Raw genomic sequence first — 21,557 nt, forward strand, 5'->3', positions numbered from 1 at the left:
ATACCTATGTATTCTGATTTTACGCAAGTTCGAAAACACATGCATGTTTGTGTACGGCTCACTGGTGTACTGTGATTCGTAGCGACCCAGAACTTGCTATGAGAAGGATTATGCTCAAGTTCCGATATCGGACCGAGTACTAGTATATGCAGCACGGACCTTCCGTACCAAACGGCCCGATATATCTTGGCATTCGTTAATCACGAATGTGAACTGTTCATCCACCGTTCATCGTTAAGCTGTAGATCTTCTTGTGTTGTTCTTCGAGTCTGGACTGTACTCCTATGGTTCTTTCGTGACGACAGGGAGGGAGGGGGGGGTAGAGCCACAGGCGTACACGGTGATCAAACCAGCGAATCGTTCCCTCAACAGGAGGTGTGCGATGCATGATATGAAGAAGCTTTCTTTGTATAAAGTCTACTCAACGGGTCGATAGGTGGATGTAATGACGTTATCCCCCCTCACCATGTCGGTGTACCTGAAATCGCTTAAATTTGGACCGTGAACAAGGCCCGTAGCCGGTCATCTTCGGCCTTGTGTCAATACTGAGAGACATCATAGTTACAAAGGGAGGTATCGGGCCAGTTGTCCGACCAAAAGGCGCGAGCGGGTGACAGACTTACACACGTATGATCGTTTGGATCGGAGGGACAGGACAGTGTGGAATGAAAGGACGGAGTTGAGCGGAGAGGTGGGAGGATAATATGTCTCAGTTTGAAAGATTTAGTGCGCTAGCCTGTGAGGCAAAGGCAAGAAGGAAGGATACAATACGAGTAGATCTGATACGAGTAACTGCCGCTATAAGTTATACCCTTCATCGTACAGTCCGCCTCTCCCCTCGAGTGGATGGGAGATGCATGTCGCCTCCGTATTCGGCTCCGCTTAGTACTAGTTGGTCGATAAAGTACTATTCGGAGAGCGTCAAGATGAATTTGACTGATCGATGTCTGGTTGATTGCCACTTGGTCGCTATAGCCCATGTGTAACTGAATAGCTAGCTAGTCGTAATAGTTAACGTAACCTATAACGCAAATCAACCCTCACTGCTCACATCCCATCTCTGCATTATCCGTTCATCCACAATCAAAACATAATTCGCATACATTGTTCATCACACTCATATATACCCCATATCATTTAGATAGATAGCATCGGTATCGGATACAGTCAGGAATACAGACAGACAAGCAAGTTGACGATGGACAGGACTCAAATGACACACGCATCACTGTACATCTAAATTTAGGTGAGTAGTGACCTCGCGCAGTCAGCCGCCGAGCCAAGCAACCTTCAGTAGATAGCATCTTGGTTTCATCGTTTCATGGTCCGAACAAAGCTTACCTTTGTTCATCAAACCTGCCTTTGATTCTCAGACGACCTTTGCAGCACAGCACGGCCAATTCATATGTCAACGAGTTCCGACTCTTCGAATTACGCCCTTCGCTACCGGCCGTCGACCCGCGTCATCATTCTGCAAGATGGTCCAACCTCACCCACAATTGAGCGTCACAACGCAAGCTGGACCTTCCACACCTACGCCGCCATCACGGAGACCTCAAGGTGCGAGAAGACGAGGGATCGCACCGGGACTTTACATCGCCAATCCAGATAACTCGGATGATGATGGTTCACCACCAAAATCAGGAAGTCAGAGTCAAAGATCACCTTCTTTGACAGGCGTTTCCCCTATCAGCATAGCAAGTTCTGGACGAGGTGGTGGTGGTGGTGGTGCAAGCTCCGTATCCATTCCACAACCAAACTCTCCAGCATTGAGTGTCAAAGAACGTGGTCCTTTACCTCTACCTTCCATACCTGCTCCACAATCATCTCCACTACCATCCATTTCGACCTTCCCCACCGCTCACCCATCTATTCCCACACCTACACCAGCACCCATATCGTATGGGCATCCACCGGAAGTCTCTCCAGTACCTCCACAACCGCCTCCTCAACCTGAAAGGCACCTACGACGCGCTTTCACTACACCCATACCGGATCAACCACCCCGTCCTCAACATGAATCGAGAACAGCGAGCGGATCAAACGTTCATCATTCCCCCTCACGAGCACTTCCTCCTCTTCCTGCCATCCCTTCACCCCCTCCTCGATCTGCCATTCCTTCACCACAGAGTGGTCAATCTCCCTCGGCATTCCCGTCCACCCCCTATCCACCACCTACACCCTCTTCGTCCCAATACGCTCATCAGCACTTTATCCAGGGACGCGTTGCCAGTCCGGAGAATGTCACCAGTCCAGTGACAGGTAGCGAGGCGGGAAGCATGATGAGTGTGGGAATGTCAAACAGAAACCGATCAGGATCAATGCAAGGACACCAGGTCAGGTTACAGGTCACCACGGATAATGACTCTTTTCATTTGGTGGACATAACTGGTATCAATACCGCCGAAGGGATCAGAGAGAAAGTGTTTTCAAAGGTGAGTCGCGCATCCTTATCATTGACTGACCAGCAATAGCTACGTATACGTGACGAAGACCATCCCACACTCTCAATGTATCGCACAGAGATTGGCGAGTCAGCAGACGAAACCCCGATCTTACCTGCAGCATTACTGAATCTATGTGCGACCCAAGGCGATTCCCGCGCCTCCCTCAAATTTCTCGTCAAGCAGACCAACGTCCCTCCATCATCAGCCGCATCGGTCATCCCTCCTATCGCTCAAGAGTATCCACCGTACCGGTCAGCCGCAGACGACAGACGTGCTGAGATGTCCCCGATCAACACAGACTTACCGCATGCCCTACTGAAGCGAGTATCGAGTCGACATTCAAAGGAAGGGAGTGTCAGCAGTGCGAGCGGAGAATTGCTGGAACGCGGTGCACTCAGTGCGAGCGACTGGAGTGACTTGGGACCCGATGCGGACGAATGGGCTTCGGCGCAAATCCAGCGAGGAACTAGGAAGAACTTTATCAAAAGTACAGGAGTGAGGCTTTCGAGTTCAACTGGTGGTTCCAGATCTCCTATCACCGAACCGTCTGTAAGCACGAACTCGCCAGCTATACCCACTCCTCCTGCGTCGTTCACAGCTCCACCTCCTCGCGTCGCGTCGTCTCATTCATCACCAGTGAGCCGTAACTTTGACATTCAACACCCTTCGACACCTCCTATGCTGGTCGCCAAACCGTCAAATGCGACACCGACCCTTCCTGCACGTTTCAGTCATCCTCAAGACAAGGTCTCATACAACGCCCTAGCTGGACCAAGCCAACGACCAACAGGTCAAGGTTTGGGTCTGAGCGTAGACAGCGATATGGACCCGGAGACACGGGCACTGATAGAACAGCTTCAAAGGCAAGAGCAAGAGGCTCAGCAGGCGGAAGAGGCTGAAAGGCGACGACAGTTGGAGGAGGATGAAGAGCTTGCTCTGAGAGAACAGCAGTCTGAAAGGGAGCTGTGGGAGATGATACAGAGAGTGCAGACGGAGCAAAGACAGCGGGAGCAGTTGCAAGATGAGGCGAGAGCGGTGAGTGTATCTCATCTCGGCTATCAACTTAGTATCTGACAAATCACAGCGAGAGGTGGCGGCGGAGCAACAGCAACAAGAGGAACGAAGACAAGCACTTGAAGCTGCACGAGCAGCCTGGGAAGCTGAACAGCGTGAACAACAAGCTCGCGAGCAAAAGAACGCTCGATTTCACACTTTCGAGCGAGACCGACGTGACAAGCAGGAGTACTACCGAAGCAGGGCTCGTGTTGGCGCGCCAATCGACGAAACGGCAACTTACGACCCGAGCTGGAATGCTTCATTCGATAGACCGGAATCATCAATGGCAGCGAGACGACCTTCTGATCCTCGATGGTCTATCAGACAAGGTTCGAATCCTGTTCCTGTGCGTCCAGGTAGTGCTCAACCTGTATACCATTCACCAACAAGTCAGTTTGCGACCGAGATGCCGTACCCACAAACTTTACCAGCTCGTCGCCCTTCTGGCTTTCCTGGACACCCTTACGCCGAAGCTTCGCATGCGCAAGATCGCCTCAGCGACCCGCGTTTACAGCAAGTCACCGGCCGAACAAGTCAAAACACCCAGCGTGGCGATCCTCGCATTGCACACCCATATGCTTACACCCGAGGACAAAGTAGCGATCATCTTCAGACCCCGTCTTTGCAGAACGCCAGATCTATGGACAATCTCCGTCCAATGACGGCTCAAGGGATGCTTCCTCATCCGTCGTACGGTGTGCCTCCACGTACAACAATGACGCCAAATCCAGGGTACGCAGAACGACAATCTTACCAATCTGCAAGCTATCGAAATCCATCGTTAGATAGGGCGCAAGATGGGCGATACCCCGAGCCATCGCAATCTGCTCCGCCTAGAGCCCCTTCTCTGCAAGTTCCCCCTCTAGATCCAGGCATGGTTCCCTTCCCCTCGCCGCATCCAAGCAACCCGAGTCTCCCCACATATCAAACCTTCGCTTCCTTCCCCCGTCCAGTCCGAGGAAACAGCTATGACCAAGAACCAGTCTCTGCGAGTCGTCCGCAGACGATTCACTACGATCGATCACCACCCGCTCCGACTTCGCCTGAGACTGCGACCCTCCCTCATCGACCTTCGACGTATTACGACGATGCAAGCCCACCTCATACTGCACGTACCCCTGGACACGAGAGCTACTTCCCGACGTCCAACAGGTTACCTGTATATAGCCGCCCAAGAAGTGGTTCGGCATCAATTCCGTACACTACTAGCCCTTCACCGGGCCTCAGTGACGGGAGACGTGTCAGCGAATCGAGCGTGTGGGACGAGAGGGACTCGCAACTCCCATATACGAGCTCGCCGCCGAAGTCGTCTTGGTTATCGGTTGGTGGATCTGGTAGGTCAGAGTCGGATACGCTCTCTATTGCAGGAACCGTGAGCTCCGACGCGACAGTCCGAGCGCGAGACGAGAGTGATTCGAATGACACAGCCAAGGCTGGTATGTGGGAGAGTCATATCAGGGATATGATAGGACGGTCGGCTTCAGGATCAGGCGAGAACACAGTTACAGCGACAACTGACGAGGATGAGGCAACGCTATTTATCACTGCTCCTCAAGGTGTAGAAGAATCAACTCGAGGGTCCCAAGGAGTTCTCAGACCGTCCCCTTCCAAACCAAACCTCATCGTCAATACAGCCGCTTTGGAGAATGAAACGTCAACCCTTGTTAGATCGGCCACAACGCCTTCGGACAGCGCGACCGAGTCGGAGGGCAACGGAGAGGGTACAGGTGTGAGGAGAGGCAAGTCCTTCGCTAGGCCGAGAGATCCCAATCAGTGGAATATCCGACCCGAACCAGAACAACTGTACGAGAATCTCGATCGAGTCTTCCCGAAGATCGACCTGGACCAGCCGTTTGTTCCCGGTACAGCATCGACACCCACTACTCCAGCTACCGAAACTCCATCAAAGGCTGAAGCGATCCCACCAGCGCTTCCTCCTCGTCCTCCCGCTAGCTCTCCTGTGGCAGAACCCCCCAAACCTGGATCTTTTGCCAGCTTCCGAAGCAAGTTCAACAAATCTGAAGCGAGACGATCGATCAGAGTGGTTGCTGATCACAAACGAAGGACATTGCAACGAGAAACGAAGGATGATGACGGAGTGGCGACGCAGAGGAGAGCTACGCCTGTACCTGTTGAACAGACCAAGAAGGTCGAAAGAAGGAAGAGTGCGAGTATGTGGGATCACAAGTTAGTGGAAGTTACACCATCCAAATTGGCACAAGGACAAGTACCTCCGACCATCCCCGAGTCTCCTGCTACGGACGGTAAACCAGGTGAGCAGTCATCCCTCATCAGCACCATCCGAACTGACCTGACTGACTTGGATGTAGGCACCGTCAACTGGGTCAAAGGGGAGTTGATCGGTAAAGGATCTTACGGACGAGTCTACATCGCACTCAACGTGACAACTGGAGATATGATGGCTGTGAAACAGGTCGAACTTCCAGCTACCGAGGACGACAGGAATGATAAGAGACAACAAGGGATGATCAAGGCACTCAGGGATGAGATTGAGTTGTTGAAGGATCTGGAACATCGGAATATCGTGGCATATCTTGGTGAGTATCACTTGAGTGCTTGCTGCGTTCTATTTAAAAGAATCCTGCTAACGAATGTCGAATACGCAGGGTACGAAACTAGTCCGGAGTATCTTTCTATGTGAGTTGCACACCGTTTTGTCAACACTTTGCCCGATGGGTGACTGACGGGGATGACTCAGCTTCCTCGAATACGTCCCAGGAGGTACCATCGCGTCGATCTATCGTACTCCAAATCAAGCTCGTTTTGAGCCTCAGCTGGTCAGGTTCTTCACTGAGCAGATCTTGGAAGGCTTGGCTTATCTCCACTCGAAGAATATCTGGCATCGGGTGACTTTTACCACTTTGCTCGGAAATGGCATCACCTGAGGCTGACCTAAACTGTGCAGGATCTCAAAGGTGATAACATCCTTGTGGACGGTCAGGGAATCTGTAAGATCTCCGACTTTGGTATTTCGAAACAGACTTGTAAGTGGTGATAGGTCCTACGGTGCAGACAAGAGACAAAGCTGACCCTGCCTCAGCCGACGCATATGACTCATTTGGCCAAGCGACGAACATGAAAGGTTCCGTGTTCTGGATGGCACCAGAGGTGATCCATTCGTACAGCGAGAGGTCATATTCTGGCAAAGTAGACATCTGGAGTTTGGGGTGTGTTGTCCTAGAGATGTGGTCGGGAAAACGACCTTGGGGAGATATGGAGCAATTCGCGGCGATGTTTGAGGTAAGTCGGAGTTTGCAGTACCGGTTATGAGCTCGGACTGATGACCCTTCGGACGCGTTATAGCTATTCAACAAGCGTGCTAGACCACCTCTTCCTCCCGATATACATCTATCCGACACAGCCCTAGATTTCCTGTACAACAAATGTCTGGCGACGGATCCGAGAGATCGACCGATGGCTCGAGATTTGCTAGAACATCGTTTCATTCAGGAGAAGGATGAAAAGTGGACTTTTGCAGAGAGCAAAATTGGGAAAGCGGTGGCTAAAAGAGGGGCCAAGACTGTCAGGACGTAGAGAGAGTTGGTCGTGTGGAGTGTTCCTCTCGAGGCACTGACTGTAGACAAGGAACGGGGGGATGGCACGAAACGCAAAGAGGGAAGTTGGTGGATGAAGCTTGACCATCAAAGTAGAGGAGGAGGAACGACCCAACCAAGTATTACAAGTGTGCATATCGCTTTCAAAGCAGGAAAAGGAGAGAACGAAAGCGAGGGAGTAATGAACGAAAGTCTAACGTCGCGTTGCGAAGCGTGTATACAGTATGATTTATGAGCAGTAGTGCCTTTGTATAATGTTGTTTATGTCATCCCTTATTACGGACAAGGTTTACGTTGCGGACTAGTGTTCGGTACGTTGGTATGCAGGGATTGCTGTGTGAGTAAGATTGTAAGCATGTAAGCATGTACGAGGTCGAGTGGGGTTGTCGATATTGTAGACGGGAAGGAAAGAGTTGCTGCGCACGCGAGGGATTGGGGTTTGACTGGATTGCCGGTACACTCGGGAATCACATCACATCTTGATCAACCTATTTCGCTGCACGGATCATCTTCTGCATCTTTTTCAATCTCTCATCTTGATACTACCGACATCAAAGGGTGGATTCGCTTCACTTCACAGCATAAAGACGTCGACGACGATCCCCCATTCACGTGTTTGCTAATACACGACCTCGCATCGCGATCCGACCTGGTCAACCGATCTGTTGTTACGTTCACAACCGCTCGACCTTGGTCGATATACAAATCCACACGCAGAGTCAACAAACACATACATTACACGGTACACAGTATACAAGCTGGATCGGACCCGTATAACGAAGTGCACATTACACTTGGTCACATCTCACCTTCAAGAGATATCAATTGCGACTCGACGCGATCATTATACGACCTACAATAGGTTCGGACCTGCTCTCTCTCTTGAAACGACCACAAAGAATCGCGATAACTCGTCGTTTCGCTACATTCACACTCACTCGTGTAACTCTGCTCAGCTCAGCTTCGATTGACTGTCAACCTCAAGTACCTGAGATCGAATCGAAGTTCGCCCCAGCAGCAATTCAAAGTATCGACGCGCATCTATCTTGTTGAACTACAACGTTATTACTAGTTCAAACCCGCTCGATTCGTCATTATAAAACTCAGCTTGGGTTCAGATATAGATATAGACATTTGATAAGATGGTAAGCTTATTCCTCCTCTCATCCCCTCCGCCTTAGTTGAGCTCCGGCAGCATCTCCACTGTAGAAGAACTGGATGTGGGAACAAATCACCTCCTTTCTGGGGCATATCCAACCTCAGCGTGGAGGTGATCCACCCCAACAATGATCGACCAAGTAGTTGCTGAAGAGAAGAACGCTGATTGTTATATTCGATGATCATAGGGTCCCGCTCCTCGTATGTTATTCAAGATAACGGTGTTGGGCGATGGAGGTGTGGGTAAAACGGCTTTGACAGTTCAGGTGGGTTAGGGTCTGGCGTACTTTGCCTCTGAGAGCGATTGAAATGAGTGGCTGATGCGATTGGATTTGAACAGTTTACAATGTCTTCATTTGTCGAGGTGAGTGATCGGCTTGCTCTACCTCGTGCGACTTGGAGTGATGGACGGAGATAGCGGGTCATTTTGCTGACGATCACAAAACCACTTCATTCCGCCCGCTCCTCCTCGAACCCCCACGTCATTTTATTTCCAACTTATCCCACATCTACCATACCACTCCCCCATCAGACATACGACCCTACGATCGAAGATTGTTATCGAAAACAATGGGTTGTAGACGATCAACCGTGTTTGTTAGAGGTCTTAGATACGGCTGGACAGGGTGAGTCCGGCGGGCTCGTTGGCAGGACTGGGTCTGGGTTGCAAAGAGCTGATTTGATACCTTGTGCGTTTGGTGATTTCGTGTAGAGGAATACACTGCACTTCGAGATCAGTGGATACGGTGAGCCTTGTCGTTTGCGTAAATCTCAAGAAACACAACTGACATGTCATATGTTCTTAGCGACGGCGAAGGATTCCTCATCGTATACTCTATAACGTCCCGACCCACTTTCGAGCGAGTGGAACGTATCGTCGAACGAGTTCTCCGAGTGAAAGAAGACGAATCCCAATCATCCTATCATCCATATTCCCATCAACCTCAATCCCCATACTCTCAACAACCGCAATCCGCTTCCGCTTCCCAACAACGAAGACGCACACCTATCGTCATTGTTGGAAATAAGAAAGATCAATATCATTCTAGGGAAGTCTCCACAGACGAAGGATCAAGTTTGGCCAGATCGTTGGGTTGTGATTTCTACGAAGCGTCAGCAAAGACGAATACGAATGTAGAATCGGGATTTAAGAGTTTGGTCAGGCAGATCAAAGTCAATAAGAGGGGTGGAGCGGGGGAAGGTGGACAAGGAGGGATTGGAGGTGGAACGGGGAGTAAGAGAAAAAAGCAGAAATGTGTGATTCTGTGAGAGGTGTGTCTATGAGGACTGTTAGGGCGGGAGGGGTTGTCTCCGGGTTGCTAGATATGAAAGAGAGGGAGCAGAGGGTGGAGAATCCAATCAACTAAAAGGACGGAGGGAGCGGGATACTGTCGGTGGACGACATCGCCGTACCATTAGACCACCGTGACACAGTGTAGCTTAGTTGTTGTCCGGTCTTGGGATCGAACATGTGTATACAAACTTGCTTGATTCAAACTGGCGCAGAGCAGCACACTTCAAGCGCGATCAAATGTCGAACAGTCAACAAGTCTGCTTCGTTGTATCAATTGCAGACACTTGCTTTGTACGATGACGAGGACAACGAGATATACATTTAACACGATCACATATTATTACCCAATCTCCTAGATCACTCTGTTCTCCCCCACTTTCCCAAGCCTATATTACCAGATCATATGAAAAGGAAAGAATTACACCTGCCCGTTGGTTCGGTCTGCACTCTTTTCTCTACCTGCTGCTCGACTGAGGGAACGCAGGACATTACCGATCACTCCGCCCTTGTGTTCGCGTCCACGCTCGTTATCGTGGCCATGTCCAGCTGGAGAATGATCTTTCGAAGCAGAAGCAGAAGGGGGAACCATGTTACCTGCTCCACTACAAGGCCGAACCGAATAATGTCAGCTTCGCCCTTTGGCTTGGATGTATTGATGCTGTTGTTACTCACCCTCGACCGGTGTTGAGCCAATGTTCTTTGTCATGAGAATGGACTTTGGCGTATGCCTCTCGTTCCTCTTGAGTCAAGGTGGTCATGTCAACGTGATCGGTCGCAGATGGGACATGAACGTTTCCTGCTCCACTTCGTCCGGTTGACACGCTGTACATTGTGGTCTGTCAGTTTCAGTACTATTAAAGTTGGGGAACGATGTTGTGACAGCTCTTGACTTACGGATGAGGATGCTTGTGTTCGTCGGCATGGTGTCGAGCAGCGATACCCTCCTCGTACTTTCTGTTGGCGGCTTCCTTTTCGAGATCGATCGAATCACCTCTCTCCTCCTTGATATTGCCGAATCCACCTCTCCCACTGGCATGTACCGCAGGGGCAAGAACAGGCGGCTGACTTCCATCCCTCCTTCCTCCAGCAACGACTGGGACGGCGCCCCCTGCACCTCTGGCCGCGCTCCTTGATCTAGATCTGGACTTGGACTTGTTCATATTTCCAGCACCTCCACGTCCTGTCGAGAACGCCTCTTCGGCCTGACGACCTCTTCGCTCGGCAATGTATTTCTCTTGGAGTATTTCTTCTTGTACGTCTCGCTTGAGATCTGCCGGAGTACGAGAATGGGAAGGAGCTCGAATGTTTCCTGCTCCTCCACGACCAGAGTGTGTCACCTGAGTGTATGATGATGCGTCAGTTGAACGAGTCAAATACGGGGAATGATGTGTTTCGGTTCATTTGATGAGAGATAACTCACGAGTTCACCAACGGGATGAGGGGAAAGCTCTCTACCTCGCTCAGCACCAGGAGCGACTTGAGGATCGATACCGCGATTAGGGGAATTGAGCTTATTGATAAGGTTGCCCGCACCTCCACGACCGGTAGAGATCTGTCACAGCGATTATCATTTAGCAAATGTCCAAAGCACACACCGAGAGGAAGAGCAGGAGGTGATGTTAATCCACTCACGACAGGTTGTCTCCCGCGTTCTTCAGCAAAAGACATATTTGCTAGTAGTGGTGTGTTGGGTAAGCAATGAGTTTCAAGTGAAGTAGACTAATGATTTGGATGTATTGTTGACTGTTGATGGACAATTGGGGATATGGCAACCGAAAGTAAGATAGCAAAGAGGGACGGTGGCAATAGGACCGTGTGTGTGTGTAACGATAATCTGGGATGAATGAATGAAGTGAAGTGAATGGACTTGTGGCGCAAATGACGTTTTTCCCTTCCCAACACCCCGGTAATGGTAAACAAATCACAAATCGGAGAGGTAACACCCCTAATTTCCTTCTGCTCTCCCCAATGTCCATCCCATGCTTGCGATTCGATTCGATTCGCGATAGCAGTACGTATTGCAGAGGCAGGCAGGCTTGCTTGCTCGCAAGCATATCTCGCCAAGCCCAAAGCCCAACTAAACTCTCTTTCATCCACCGCTCACACCGCAAGAGGGAACGACGGAAGGAAAGGGGGGAGATAGGCAATCTCGGAATTTGATTGGCTAAGAAGACGACTTTTCTCACTGGCGAGATAAGACTTTTTCCTTCCTTTAGTTACAGATAAGGTCTTTTTAGTCTCCCTCTTCCTTCCTTTGCTTCCCTCCCTTTGGATGGTACGGTACCTGCGTTACCAGATCTTCACAAGCATGCAGAGAATGACGAAGATCGAACCAATGAGAAATCAAAAAAACAAAGAAAAAGTTCCCCCCTTTCACCCCCACGTAGACGGTAGTCGCAAAGATACTCACTGCCATAGCTTGATGTCCTAGGTCTCATACCCATCCTTCCATCCACACTACCACTTCCTTCTCCCTCTAATTCCCGATCCCTATTAGGACTCAACGCACGGACCATCTTGTCTCTGAAACTCGTAAATGAGGCGGTGGCCGTAGTCGCATTGCTAGTCGTCCGCGTCACGGGTGATGTATTGGCTGCCATTGTCGTCGATGTGATATCTGTACTATATGTTTGTGTGTGTTTCCATTCGTGTTCGGGCGTTATATCATTCCATTCAAAAGAGTTGTAGTGATCGTATATACATGCAACAATGCCTTTAAGATGCAGTCATCACATTTCGACACCTACTCATTTTCATGCAACATGCCAAGCCGGTTAATGACGCGTAAAAATGCTTCCAAGTCATATGACTTCCTTTTTCCACCATCTCGCTTCGCGTAAAACCATACTTGGCAGTAGAGCACCAAACCCATTTTCAATTCATCACATCACCTCACTGCTATTCTAAAAAGCTGCGAGACCACTAAAAGATTATAGTTATGGCACATCCCCTAAATGATAAGGACTGAACCTAGACTCTGCATAACACAACAACTGGTTTTGATACCCCACACTTTGGAGCATACGTCTATGGAGAGAGAGAAAGAAACAAGTAGTCAAGTCGATAGTCGACGAGAAGTGAATCGCACACGACACGATTATACGTCGACACGACCACCACCCGCAGCGGCGTTACCGGTAGCATGAGGGTCGATCTTCTCGTTGCTGGCATCGGCACCGTTGTCACCGTTGATAGGGTGATCGGCAATCACGTCTCCGGAAGTCATAGTAGGCTTAGAGTCGATTCGGTGGAGACGAAGCTCGGGGTCGGTGCCAACTGGAAAGAGAACATAAATCAGCTATTGACCGACCAGGCCAGATGGATTTCGCACTCACCATAGTCGTATGCGAACTCGCCGAGGTAAGCATCGTCGATACCGACGATCTCAGCCTCCTCACTCGCCCTGAGTCGGAGTCCGGGAATGAAGTGCATGATCCACAAGATAACGGAAGTCATGACGAAGCTGCAGGAAGATAAGTTAGCACAGTCTCTACTGATTGCCACGTTCCAGAAACTCACGAGTAAGCGAAACCGGCAGTGAGATCAGCAATTTGGTAACCCAATTGCACGTAGTGGTGGTCGAACCAACCACCGGGAATCTCAGTGATACCGTCGAATGCGGCGACAGAGGCCTGAGCGAAAAGAGCAGTGAGAACGTTTCCGACCATACCACCGACACCGTGGGAAGCGAAGACATCAAGGGTGTCGTCGACGTTGAGGAGGAACTTGAGCTTGGTGGCAAAGTTACAAGCGACCGCAGTGACGAAACCAATGGCGACAGCAGCAGGGGAACCGACGAAACCAGCAGCGGGGGTGATACCGACGAGACCAGCGATGGCACCGGAACAGAAACCGACGGCTGAGAACTTTCGCTCAAGACGCCAATCGAGCATCATCCAGGTGAGACCACCGACGGACGCGGCAAGGTTGGTGACAATACAAGCTTGAACGGCTCGGAGGTTGGCAGAGAGAGCGGATCCACCGTTGAAACCGAACCAACCGAACCAGAGGAAGACTGTACCGAGGATGACGAAAGCGGTGTTGTGGGGCTTGTAGGCAAGTCGCTCGGTACCGTATCCTCGTCGCTTGCCGAGGTAAACGGAGATGGCGAATGCCGCAGTTCCGGACGAGATGTGGACGGGTGTACCACCAGCAAAGTCGAGACCACCCATGATGAAAGACCAACCGTTGGCGTTCCAAGTCCAGTTGGCGATAGGGCAGTACACGAGGGTGAGCCACGCGAAGAGGAAGACCATGACGGGACCGATCTTGGATCGTTCAGCGAAGCCACCGATGGCGAGAACACCAGTGATGAGCTAGTCGAAAGTCAGTTTTAGGCCGCATGTGTGTCAAACTGTTCATACTCACACAGAACATGCACTGGTAAATACAGAAGACCAAGGCGGGGATTCGAGAGGATCCCGCTGAAGGCTCGCCAAGCACTCCCTTGAGACAGAAGTAGTCGAGGTTTCCAATGAACCTGGGAGGGGAGATCGGGTCAGATCGGGGATGCTTTGTAATGCAACAGTCACTCACTTTGAGCCAGTGTCAGAGAAAGCCAAAGAGTAACCTGTTTGCGTGGGAATTGTCAATACAACTGCTTGGTTGTCATTTTTGGGTTTTGAAAGCGAGCTCACCCCAGAAGAACCATTGGAAAGAGCCGACAGCGACACCTGCCACTGAAAGGAAAATCATGGACAAGGCGTTTTTTCGTCTCAAGAGACCAGAGTAGAAGAGACCGACACCGGGAACCATCAACCAGACAAGAGCCATGGAACACATGACTGGGGTGGAAATGTTACATCAGCGAGCCGTCACGGTATTGAAAGAACGGTGTGCTCACCCCAAGCCATGTCACCGAGGTTGTAGATGTAAGGTGTTCCATCGGCGGAATAATAGAGGATGTCAGACGACGTCTCTGTATATGTCGCGTTGACCATGATGGGCGGAGAATGACTTGTTTATCGATCAACGATAGAAGAAGGAGATGAAACTTGGTGAAGGTCGATGTGAGTCACCAGTACTTGATATGAGCGGTCGCAGATTTCGACTGTGCGATGCGATGTGATGAAATGTATTATAAGTGGATCGAGAAAGAAAGAAGAGAAAGAAGAACAATAACAGTTGGTTTTGTTGTTATTGAGTGAGTCGATGATCGAAAAGGAGAGTGAAGCAACCGTGCTCAATAATGGGGAGGGGCTCTTGGTACTCGGCCGTCCGATGGCTGGGTGATGGGTGCACGAGCAGAGAAAGAGAGGAGACCAAGATTGCATGCATACATACATCGGGGAGAGGATAAGAGTGTTTGATTGGTCGGTTGGTCAAAGTTCTTATCAGTGAGTGAAAAATACATGGTGAACCCCCTTTCCCTTGTCGGCAGATACCGTTCTCGTCGATTTCAGGGACATTCATTCCCACCGTTATCCCCTCTATCCCTTTCTCTTGGGATGGGAAGTGACCGTCATGCCGTGTCTACGTAGAGTAGAAACAAACTCTGATTCCCTCTCCCCTGCCCTGAGACTCGCCAAGATCATTTTAAATGCACAACAGTGTACTTTGCTTATCTCTCTGCCGTTATACGGTACAAATCATAAACGAGTTTTCATTGGTTCCGCGTTAAACGGCGTCGCATGCATACATCCTTATCGCAGCAGCGCGGTCAAATCCGTCATAACGCCAATGGAATCACCGACTTACGCAACTACTCTCTTGTTCATTAGAATCCCGTCGAAGCGAGTAACTATGCTGTCATGGCGCAAGAGCGAGACAAAGAGAAGCGAGTGCTTATCGTTGACTCTTCTACCTACCATTCTTTCGGGTCATCATCGATACGGGGTAGAAAGGGAAAGGATCGGGGGGAAGGTTGCATGTGTGTGTCTGTGTGTGTTATGTGGCGCACCACCACCGACGCGTCTGCCTTCTAATTCGTCGTTGTCTCGTCCGATTGTATTGGGAAGACTGGACCTGCTACACGTGAGCGTGGGAGAGTGTTTCGCGTTCGCGAACGGTAACGCTGTATGTCTGACACGCCTTCAGAGCAGAAGCTTATCTGACATTCCATGTCACTCGTTCCTTCTGCTGACGACGATACAAGTCGACTTTTAGGTATTTATTCGCTATAAATCTCGATGTCTTGGTTCGATGCTCCGTTCTTGTACTAAAGTGATTCACGCCAGTATTGGATGCAGCGAAATCCAATTTTCGGTCAAGCACTGACCTGATGGACCTTTTCGGCGATGGAATGTCCCTCTTGTTGGTCAAAGCGTAAGGTGAAACGCACTACTGATATACAAGTTCAGTGCATCGATCGCTCGGGCCCGCGCGATCGTTACACGCCGTCTGCAGTCCGCCTCAATATGCTGACACTACTGAACCCTCGGTCCAACCATTTAAGCAGTACCAACGCAGATGCGGAGGTCCGATCGAAGTCGTTTGCAGGGTGAAACACAATGGCTCGAGCTCGAGCGGGTGGATGTTGGGGCGTTGATGATGGTGATACAATTTCGAAATTTTACCTTACCCTGCCTGGTTGGCCGTGTCATAGCACTACTCACCATCCATCTGGTATGAAAGAAATGTCCCCTTCACCGTTGTGTCACACCAAGTGCCCCCCGACACCTCCTCCCAAGTGGACATGGTATCCTTCTTTGGTTCACTTAGTCGTTCTTCTGGTAACAAGCATTCTTCGCAAGACCACTTATCGTCTAAACCGACCCATTTCCCCGCGACACCTTTCTTGCATAACGGTCGTGCTACACCTAATATCACGTTCGAACCTTCGAACGAAGGTGTGCTAGAATCCACCGTCTCTGCTGATCGCGCTGCTGCCAGACCACCAACTTCTTCAAGCTTCAATCCCCAGGGCAGGACGTCACAAGATCAGCACAGAGCCACCAAATACAAGTCCGTTCACTCACATCGACATCACAAACCCCACAAAACATCTTCGCATCGACGTCGAGATTCAGAAATATCACTTGATCGAGTAGTGATAGAGATCATAGCGGAACATCGTAGAGCGCCCATCAAAGGTCACCGCGAACACCATCATCGATATCGGGAACCGCGATATCGCATCCCCATCTCCTCCATCGGCTCTTCCACATCACTCACACCATCGGACTTTGGTCGACCACAACAAAGTCGTCATTCTTCATTCGCCGACCTATCGACCCCGGAATCACCCACTATGCTCTCCAACGATTCTCTGCCGATACAAGCTTCTCGCTTCCAAACTCAAGAGGTACCAGCTCGTCGTCCGACAAGTAAAGGAAGGACCTTCCCTAATCCTCCAGATCGTGTACAGGAGGATCAGGAGCTGCTGGACGAATTGAAAGGATTAAGGAACGACAATGCTGGTCTTAGTGCAGGTGCTTTGGGGAAAGATAGGTTCAGTAGGTCTGCAACAAGTGTCGCGTCGATGAAGAAGGCAGACAAGATATTGGGCACCAACATGGATGCAAAGCTCGCTTCGCTCTACCTGGTCTCAGGTCTTGGAAAGGTAAGTCTTGTCACGTCGGCATAATGCCCCAATTGTTCTGCTGCTGGCTAGCATACTATGTTCAGATCTGATATCCTTCGCTTATAGGCAACAGCACAATGGTCCATGGCGGACCTTGACACCTCACGCGGCGTACAACCACTCGAAGATTCCCTTGGGCTCTTTTGGCGTCCCGAACTGCTAGGTAGTGCATTTAGCGGCGACCGTACCGGTACCGATCAACCTACGACAGCGATACGAGATAGGAAAGATTCGAAAGCTAGTACTTTCACGCAGAGCGGGTTATCGAAGAATTTGCAGGGGAAGTATGTGTCTGATGCAGGACCAGACGGGGCTCAGAAATTGGTAGCGAAGACGCTCAAATTTGCACATCCAAGAGATGGTACGTCAGACTTTCTATCAGTCACTAGGATCGATCCTGTAGCAGTAGTACGTTGGGTGCTGATACACTCTCACTTACACCCAGTGGAAGTGGTGAATTCCACCTTGTCTCCTCCGACCACCTGCCACGCGTTTACATTCACCATCCCCCGCCACGACACCCTCGCCGCTGACGGGCGTAGTCGACTTGACAGCGCCATCTCGCTTGGTGGTGGTTTACCCAATAATTATTCCACCCTCTCTGCCAACGAGGCGGGTCTACTTCGTCATCCCGGAATCGGCGGTCCAAATGGGCTGACCAAGCCAACCACCTCGAAGACAAACACAATCACGTTTTATGGTGTGACGCTCACCGTCTGGACTCATGCAGATAGAGATCGATCAATCCAGCTCAAAGGTATAAAGACGCGATATGAACGAGCCAAATTAGCCCAAGATTCACTCCATTCGATGGGTCGGAAGGCGTCTACTACCCCGCGGGGTGGTGCCGGTGGTAGGGAGAAAAGGAGGACGTCGTTGGGCTTTCTGATGGGAAGGAATCGGAGTGAAAGTGATTTCGAGACAGAGACAGGGATGAGCGATTCGGATCTCGAGGGTGGACCGATGAGAAGGAGTGGAAAGGGAGATAGGTTGAGTACAGTCGATTCGGTCACAGAGGATGTGGCGATGGCATTTGACGAATCGAGCGATATCTTCTGGATGCCCTATGCTATCACTATGGGTAGGTGCGGTGTGGCTCTCCAGCGGAATAGGATCACTGATATCCTACGTTGAACAGTGTCGCGTTTCCCCATCTACGACATCTTACAAGACTACCTTCGGTTGAGTGTGAGTACTGGATCAAAAACGGTCGAGACTGCCTACTCACTTAGTGCTCTTTCCTCGTAGTGGGCAAGATTCTCCAAGAACGCCCGACTTCACATGTCCCAAGTCACCCGTTTACTCAACTTTGATGCCCCTCGACCGGGCGACATGTTCCATCTTCTTGTCGGCTCGACTCCCGACGACCAGATCGTCATTGAGGGATGTATGCCTGGTGGACTAATGGATTTTGAGAGGGGCCTGATGAAGGTTGATTTTCAACTTTGGCCTTTGTTCCAAGCTGTTGATTTGGATCACATCCTAACTTGTGCGGAGGTGGGTCACTTTTCAAGGGCGACGGATTGTTGCTGCTGTGAAGCGCGAGTAGCAAGTGGCAGGCATGACAATCGCTGACGATGATTGGTACTGTAGGTGGCACTTTCCAACTCCGGACGAATCATATTCTGCTCGAAACATCCTGCGATGCTTAATATCGCCGTCAGTACCCTCAAATACATTGTCGAGCTGAGAGGTTGGAACGGTATTGCACTTCCAATAATTCATTCCGTGAGTTACGCACACAACCTTCACCATGACGAACTTCGTACAGCAGACTGATACCTACCCTTGACCCGCGCAGCGCGATGCAACATTCATCATTGAGGATCCCGGACCCTACATCATCGTGAGTGATCCCTTTGAAACCAAAATTTTACTGTGCGCTTATCCGTCTTACGACATGACAGGGCATGCCGAGCGAATGTCGATATCTCCTCGCTCCACCCTCAGAAGTCGTGATCGTGGACATCGACACCAAGTGAGTCTCAGCTAATGATATGCCTTGAGCGACAGCTGAATGATCTCTGGTAGCTCACTAACGTGCAAATCTCCTCCTGTTGGCGTGATCACTCCCCGAACTCGTCGAGAGAAGGCGAGGCAAAAGCTCATAGCAGCTCTCGGCCCAGACTATCGTGAGGACGACTCTTTTCACCCAACTGGTCCTCAAGTCGACACTCGGTAGACTACGCTGACACGCAGTATGACTATCGAAGCATCCGACCGATCTATACCCATGGAATTCAAGGTGTCCTACCCCAAGGGCAATTTCCGCAATTTCAACCGGCTAAACTATAAAGGTGAACGGCCTAGCTATCTTGGAGAAAGAGTCCGTGCTCCGGTATGGTGGAAGCATGAAACGGTACTTTCGGTCTTTGACAAGATACTGGCGGACAAGGTGGGTTGTTCGATACGTGTACCTCAGTGTGTGGCCCTGCACGAGAGACGCATGTAATGGGGATCCTGTTGCTGACATTCTATGTGTCGTGGTATAGCATAAGAAACCTACCCTGATACAGAGGTTCACGAAGACTGGAATGGCGAGAGCCCAAGCGCAGTTGACAGTAGGGGAACAACTTGCCAAAACCATGATGAGGAAAAGAGCTTGTACGTGTGGGCTACTCTAGTCGATTAATCGGGCCACGCCTTGCCGTTATACAGTGCTCACTCTCGAACGATCGCAGTGCACTACGTCGAGACACGAGATGACCTCGAGCTCAAAGTATCCAAGATCAATCGACGACTTCTCAAACTCATCCAAGAGGGCGAACATGTATGTGACTTATGCCCAGACTCAAACGGTGATAAATGCTGAACTCGATGTGGTATCGCAGTGGAAGCAGCAATTTGAGACGTTTGAGAAGTACGCAGATCGACTCACAGTCGAAGCGAATGAGCTCAAGAGCAAGATCGAGAAAGAGAGGAGAGAGGCAAAACGTTTATCAAGTCGTGAGTCGCAGATTCGTTAAAGTTGCTTCAGTACTCACTCGATGAGGGCTATCGAGCATGAGTACTGACTATGAAGTCGTGTGATAGTCGCCAGCGAGCGGTCCAAACAGAATGTCGAGCTTGAAGAAAAGTTGCGCAATACCGAGACTGCTCGAGCAGAGGCTATGCGTCAATTGTCCGATATGCACCAATCGTAAGTTGCCGAGTGAATATGGTTCTCAAGTAGCTGGAACAGCATCAAACTGGGGGGGCTCGGCTGATCATCTTTGGTTTGACCTACTATAGGATCCAAGAGCTAGAACGTGAACGAGAGGAAATAATGAATACTATCGAATCGCAAATCAATGGCGCTCTGGCCACTCTCCCTTCCCCTTCGAACGCGTCCGACACATCATCCCGACCCACTACGCCCTCGGCAGCCGGGTTTGACGACTCTGGAACTGGAAAACGAGCATCGTCAATACTTGCTACTCCCCGATCTAGATTATCGTATCAATCTAGTATGTCGAAGCTCACAACAGGGGATATGGTCAGTGTACTTGGACAAGTGAGAGGAGATACCGCCTCGCAGCATATAGAAAAAGCGGATGATAGACAGAGCGTGGACAAGGTTGAGAGGAGAGGAGGGGATAAGAGGGATAGTATGATGTTGAGAGTGGCAAATATCCAGGCCAAGGTGGGTGCTGCCACGTCCTCCCTCCCATATCTCCCCAATATAGTACGGTGTGGCGCTCATGACTTGCCTCGTTGCTAATGTCTTTGAATGTCGCTGCTTAGCTCGGACTGGCTCTCCACGTAGTCGCTTCCCAGCGCTCAGAGAGCAGCATGACCTCGCATTATCGTCCTCAGTCCGAAGACGGGGCGGGGAATAGCAGCGACGATGACGATGCGCGCACCTTGGACCTGAACGAGAATGAGAATGAAGGGCAGTTCATCAAGGATGACAAGTCTAAGCAGACCGTTGCTGAGGGTAATGATGGTGCTGTGCCAATGATGGGCAGTCATGACGAAGAGGAGGAGACAATGTCCATCAAGACTCCTATAGCCAGTCGACGACCTTCGAATGCCGATTTGCTCAACAAGGATACAGCACCACCGCTGCCAGACATTGTCAAGCCCACTGGGGGATCGACCACTGCAGAGACGATCCAGTCGATCGAACGACCAGCTGAAACGGTCGGTAATAGCTCCGTGGACCAGAACCGGAGCGAGATCAACGCGGGTAGAGGAGGGAAGACAAAGACTGTGGGCGTTGAGCATGGACGCGATAAGAGGTCCTCGAAATTGACTATCGACGTTGGGAAAGCAGTCTGAATGGATGATCAAGGATGCTTCGAGATGGAGTTGATCTTCGAATACGGTGTGCGAGTGGAGATGGTACAAAATATACCAGATACATTTAACCCCCGTAATAGTCTACCTATAGTGCCTATCAACTACTGATGAATCATTTTTGTTTCTCACGACATAGTCGGAGTTCCCCATACTATGATCAAACAACACCGGTGTAAGATGATTTCGACCTCATCGTCTCAGCTCCACCTCCCCGTCCCTCAGGA

General features: G+C 50.4%; 5 protein-coding genes across 5 annotated transcripts; 3 read left to right on the plus strand and 2 right to left on the minus strand.

Annotated features, from left to right (window-relative positions):
- Window positions 1-1,478: 1,478 nt before the first annotated feature.
- Window positions 1,479-7,058, plus strand: CI109_106111 (uncharacterized protein; the record flags this gene model as incomplete). The annotated part of the gene is made up of 9 exons (XM_065967774.1): window positions 1,479-2,336; window positions 2,475-3,482; window positions 3,532-5,776; window positions 5,834-6,061; window positions 6,131-6,161; window positions 6,223-6,370; window positions 6,430-6,508; window positions 6,565-6,764; window positions 6,828-7,058. The coding sequence occupies 9 exons, from the start codon at window positions 1,479-1,481 to the stop codon at window positions 7,056-7,058; spliced, it is 5,028 nt and encodes a 1,675-aa protein (XP_065823846.1).
- A 1,381-nt stretch (window positions 7,059-8,439) lies between these two features.
- CI109_106112 (uncharacterized protein) lies at window positions 8,440-9,505 on the plus strand (the record flags this gene model as incomplete). Its single annotated transcript, XM_032007472.2, has 5 exons — window positions 8,440-8,502; window positions 8,577-8,600; window positions 8,769-8,862; window positions 8,949-8,982; window positions 9,043-9,505. The coding sequence occupies 5 exons, from the start codon at window positions 8,440-8,442 to the stop codon at window positions 9,503-9,505; spliced, it is 678 nt and encodes a 225-aa protein (XP_031858207.2).
- Window positions 9,506-9,948: 443 nt separating this feature from the next.
- CI109_106113 (uncharacterized protein) lies at window positions 9,949-11,198 on the minus strand (the record flags this gene model as incomplete). The annotated part of the gene is made up of 5 exons (XM_032007471.1): window positions 9,949-10,132; window positions 10,203-10,352; window positions 10,425-10,867; window positions 10,951-11,082; window positions 11,163-11,198. 5 exons carry the CDS (start codon window positions 11,196-11,198, stop codon window positions 9,949-9,951), a joined length of 945 nt encoding a protein of 314 aa, XP_031858206.1.
- A 1,429-nt stretch (window positions 11,199-12,627) lies between these two features.
- On the minus strand, window positions 12,628-14,470 carry CI109_106114 (uncharacterized protein; the record flags this gene model as incomplete). Its single annotated transcript, XM_032007470.1, has 7 exons — window positions 12,628-12,806; window positions 12,866-12,993; window positions 13,050-13,846; window positions 13,899-14,010; window positions 14,067-14,100; window positions 14,168-14,314; window positions 14,374-14,470. 7 exons carry the CDS (start codon window positions 14,468-14,470, stop codon window positions 12,628-12,630), a joined length of 1,494 nt encoding a protein of 497 aa, XP_031858205.1.
- A 1,468-nt stretch (window positions 14,471-15,938) lies between these two features.
- On the plus strand, window positions 15,939-21,312 carry CI109_106115 (uncharacterized protein; the record flags this gene model as incomplete). The annotated part of the gene is made up of 17 exons (XM_032007469.2): window positions 15,939-15,998; window positions 16,075-17,031; window positions 17,119-17,413; window positions 17,498-18,133; window positions 18,191-18,240; window positions 18,301-18,549; window positions 18,646-18,780; window positions 18,854-18,898; window positions 18,960-19,030; window positions 19,084-19,184; window positions 19,266-19,447; window positions 19,545-19,656; window positions 19,734-19,822; window positions 19,884-19,998; window positions 20,086-20,191; window positions 20,284-20,674; window positions 20,776-21,312. The coding sequence occupies 17 exons, from the start codon at window positions 15,939-15,941 to the stop codon at window positions 21,310-21,312; spliced, it is 4,131 nt and encodes a 1,376-aa protein (XP_031858204.2).
- Window positions 21,313-21,557: the final 245 nt, after the last annotated feature.

The sequence above is a fragment of the Kwoniella shandongensis genome, chromosome 11 (genome assembly GCF_008629635.2).
Source record: "Kwoniella shandongensis chromosome 11, complete sequence".
NCBI lineage: Eukaryota > Fungi > Basidiomycota > Tremellomycetes > Tremellales > Cryptococcaceae > Kwoniella > Kwoniella shandongensis.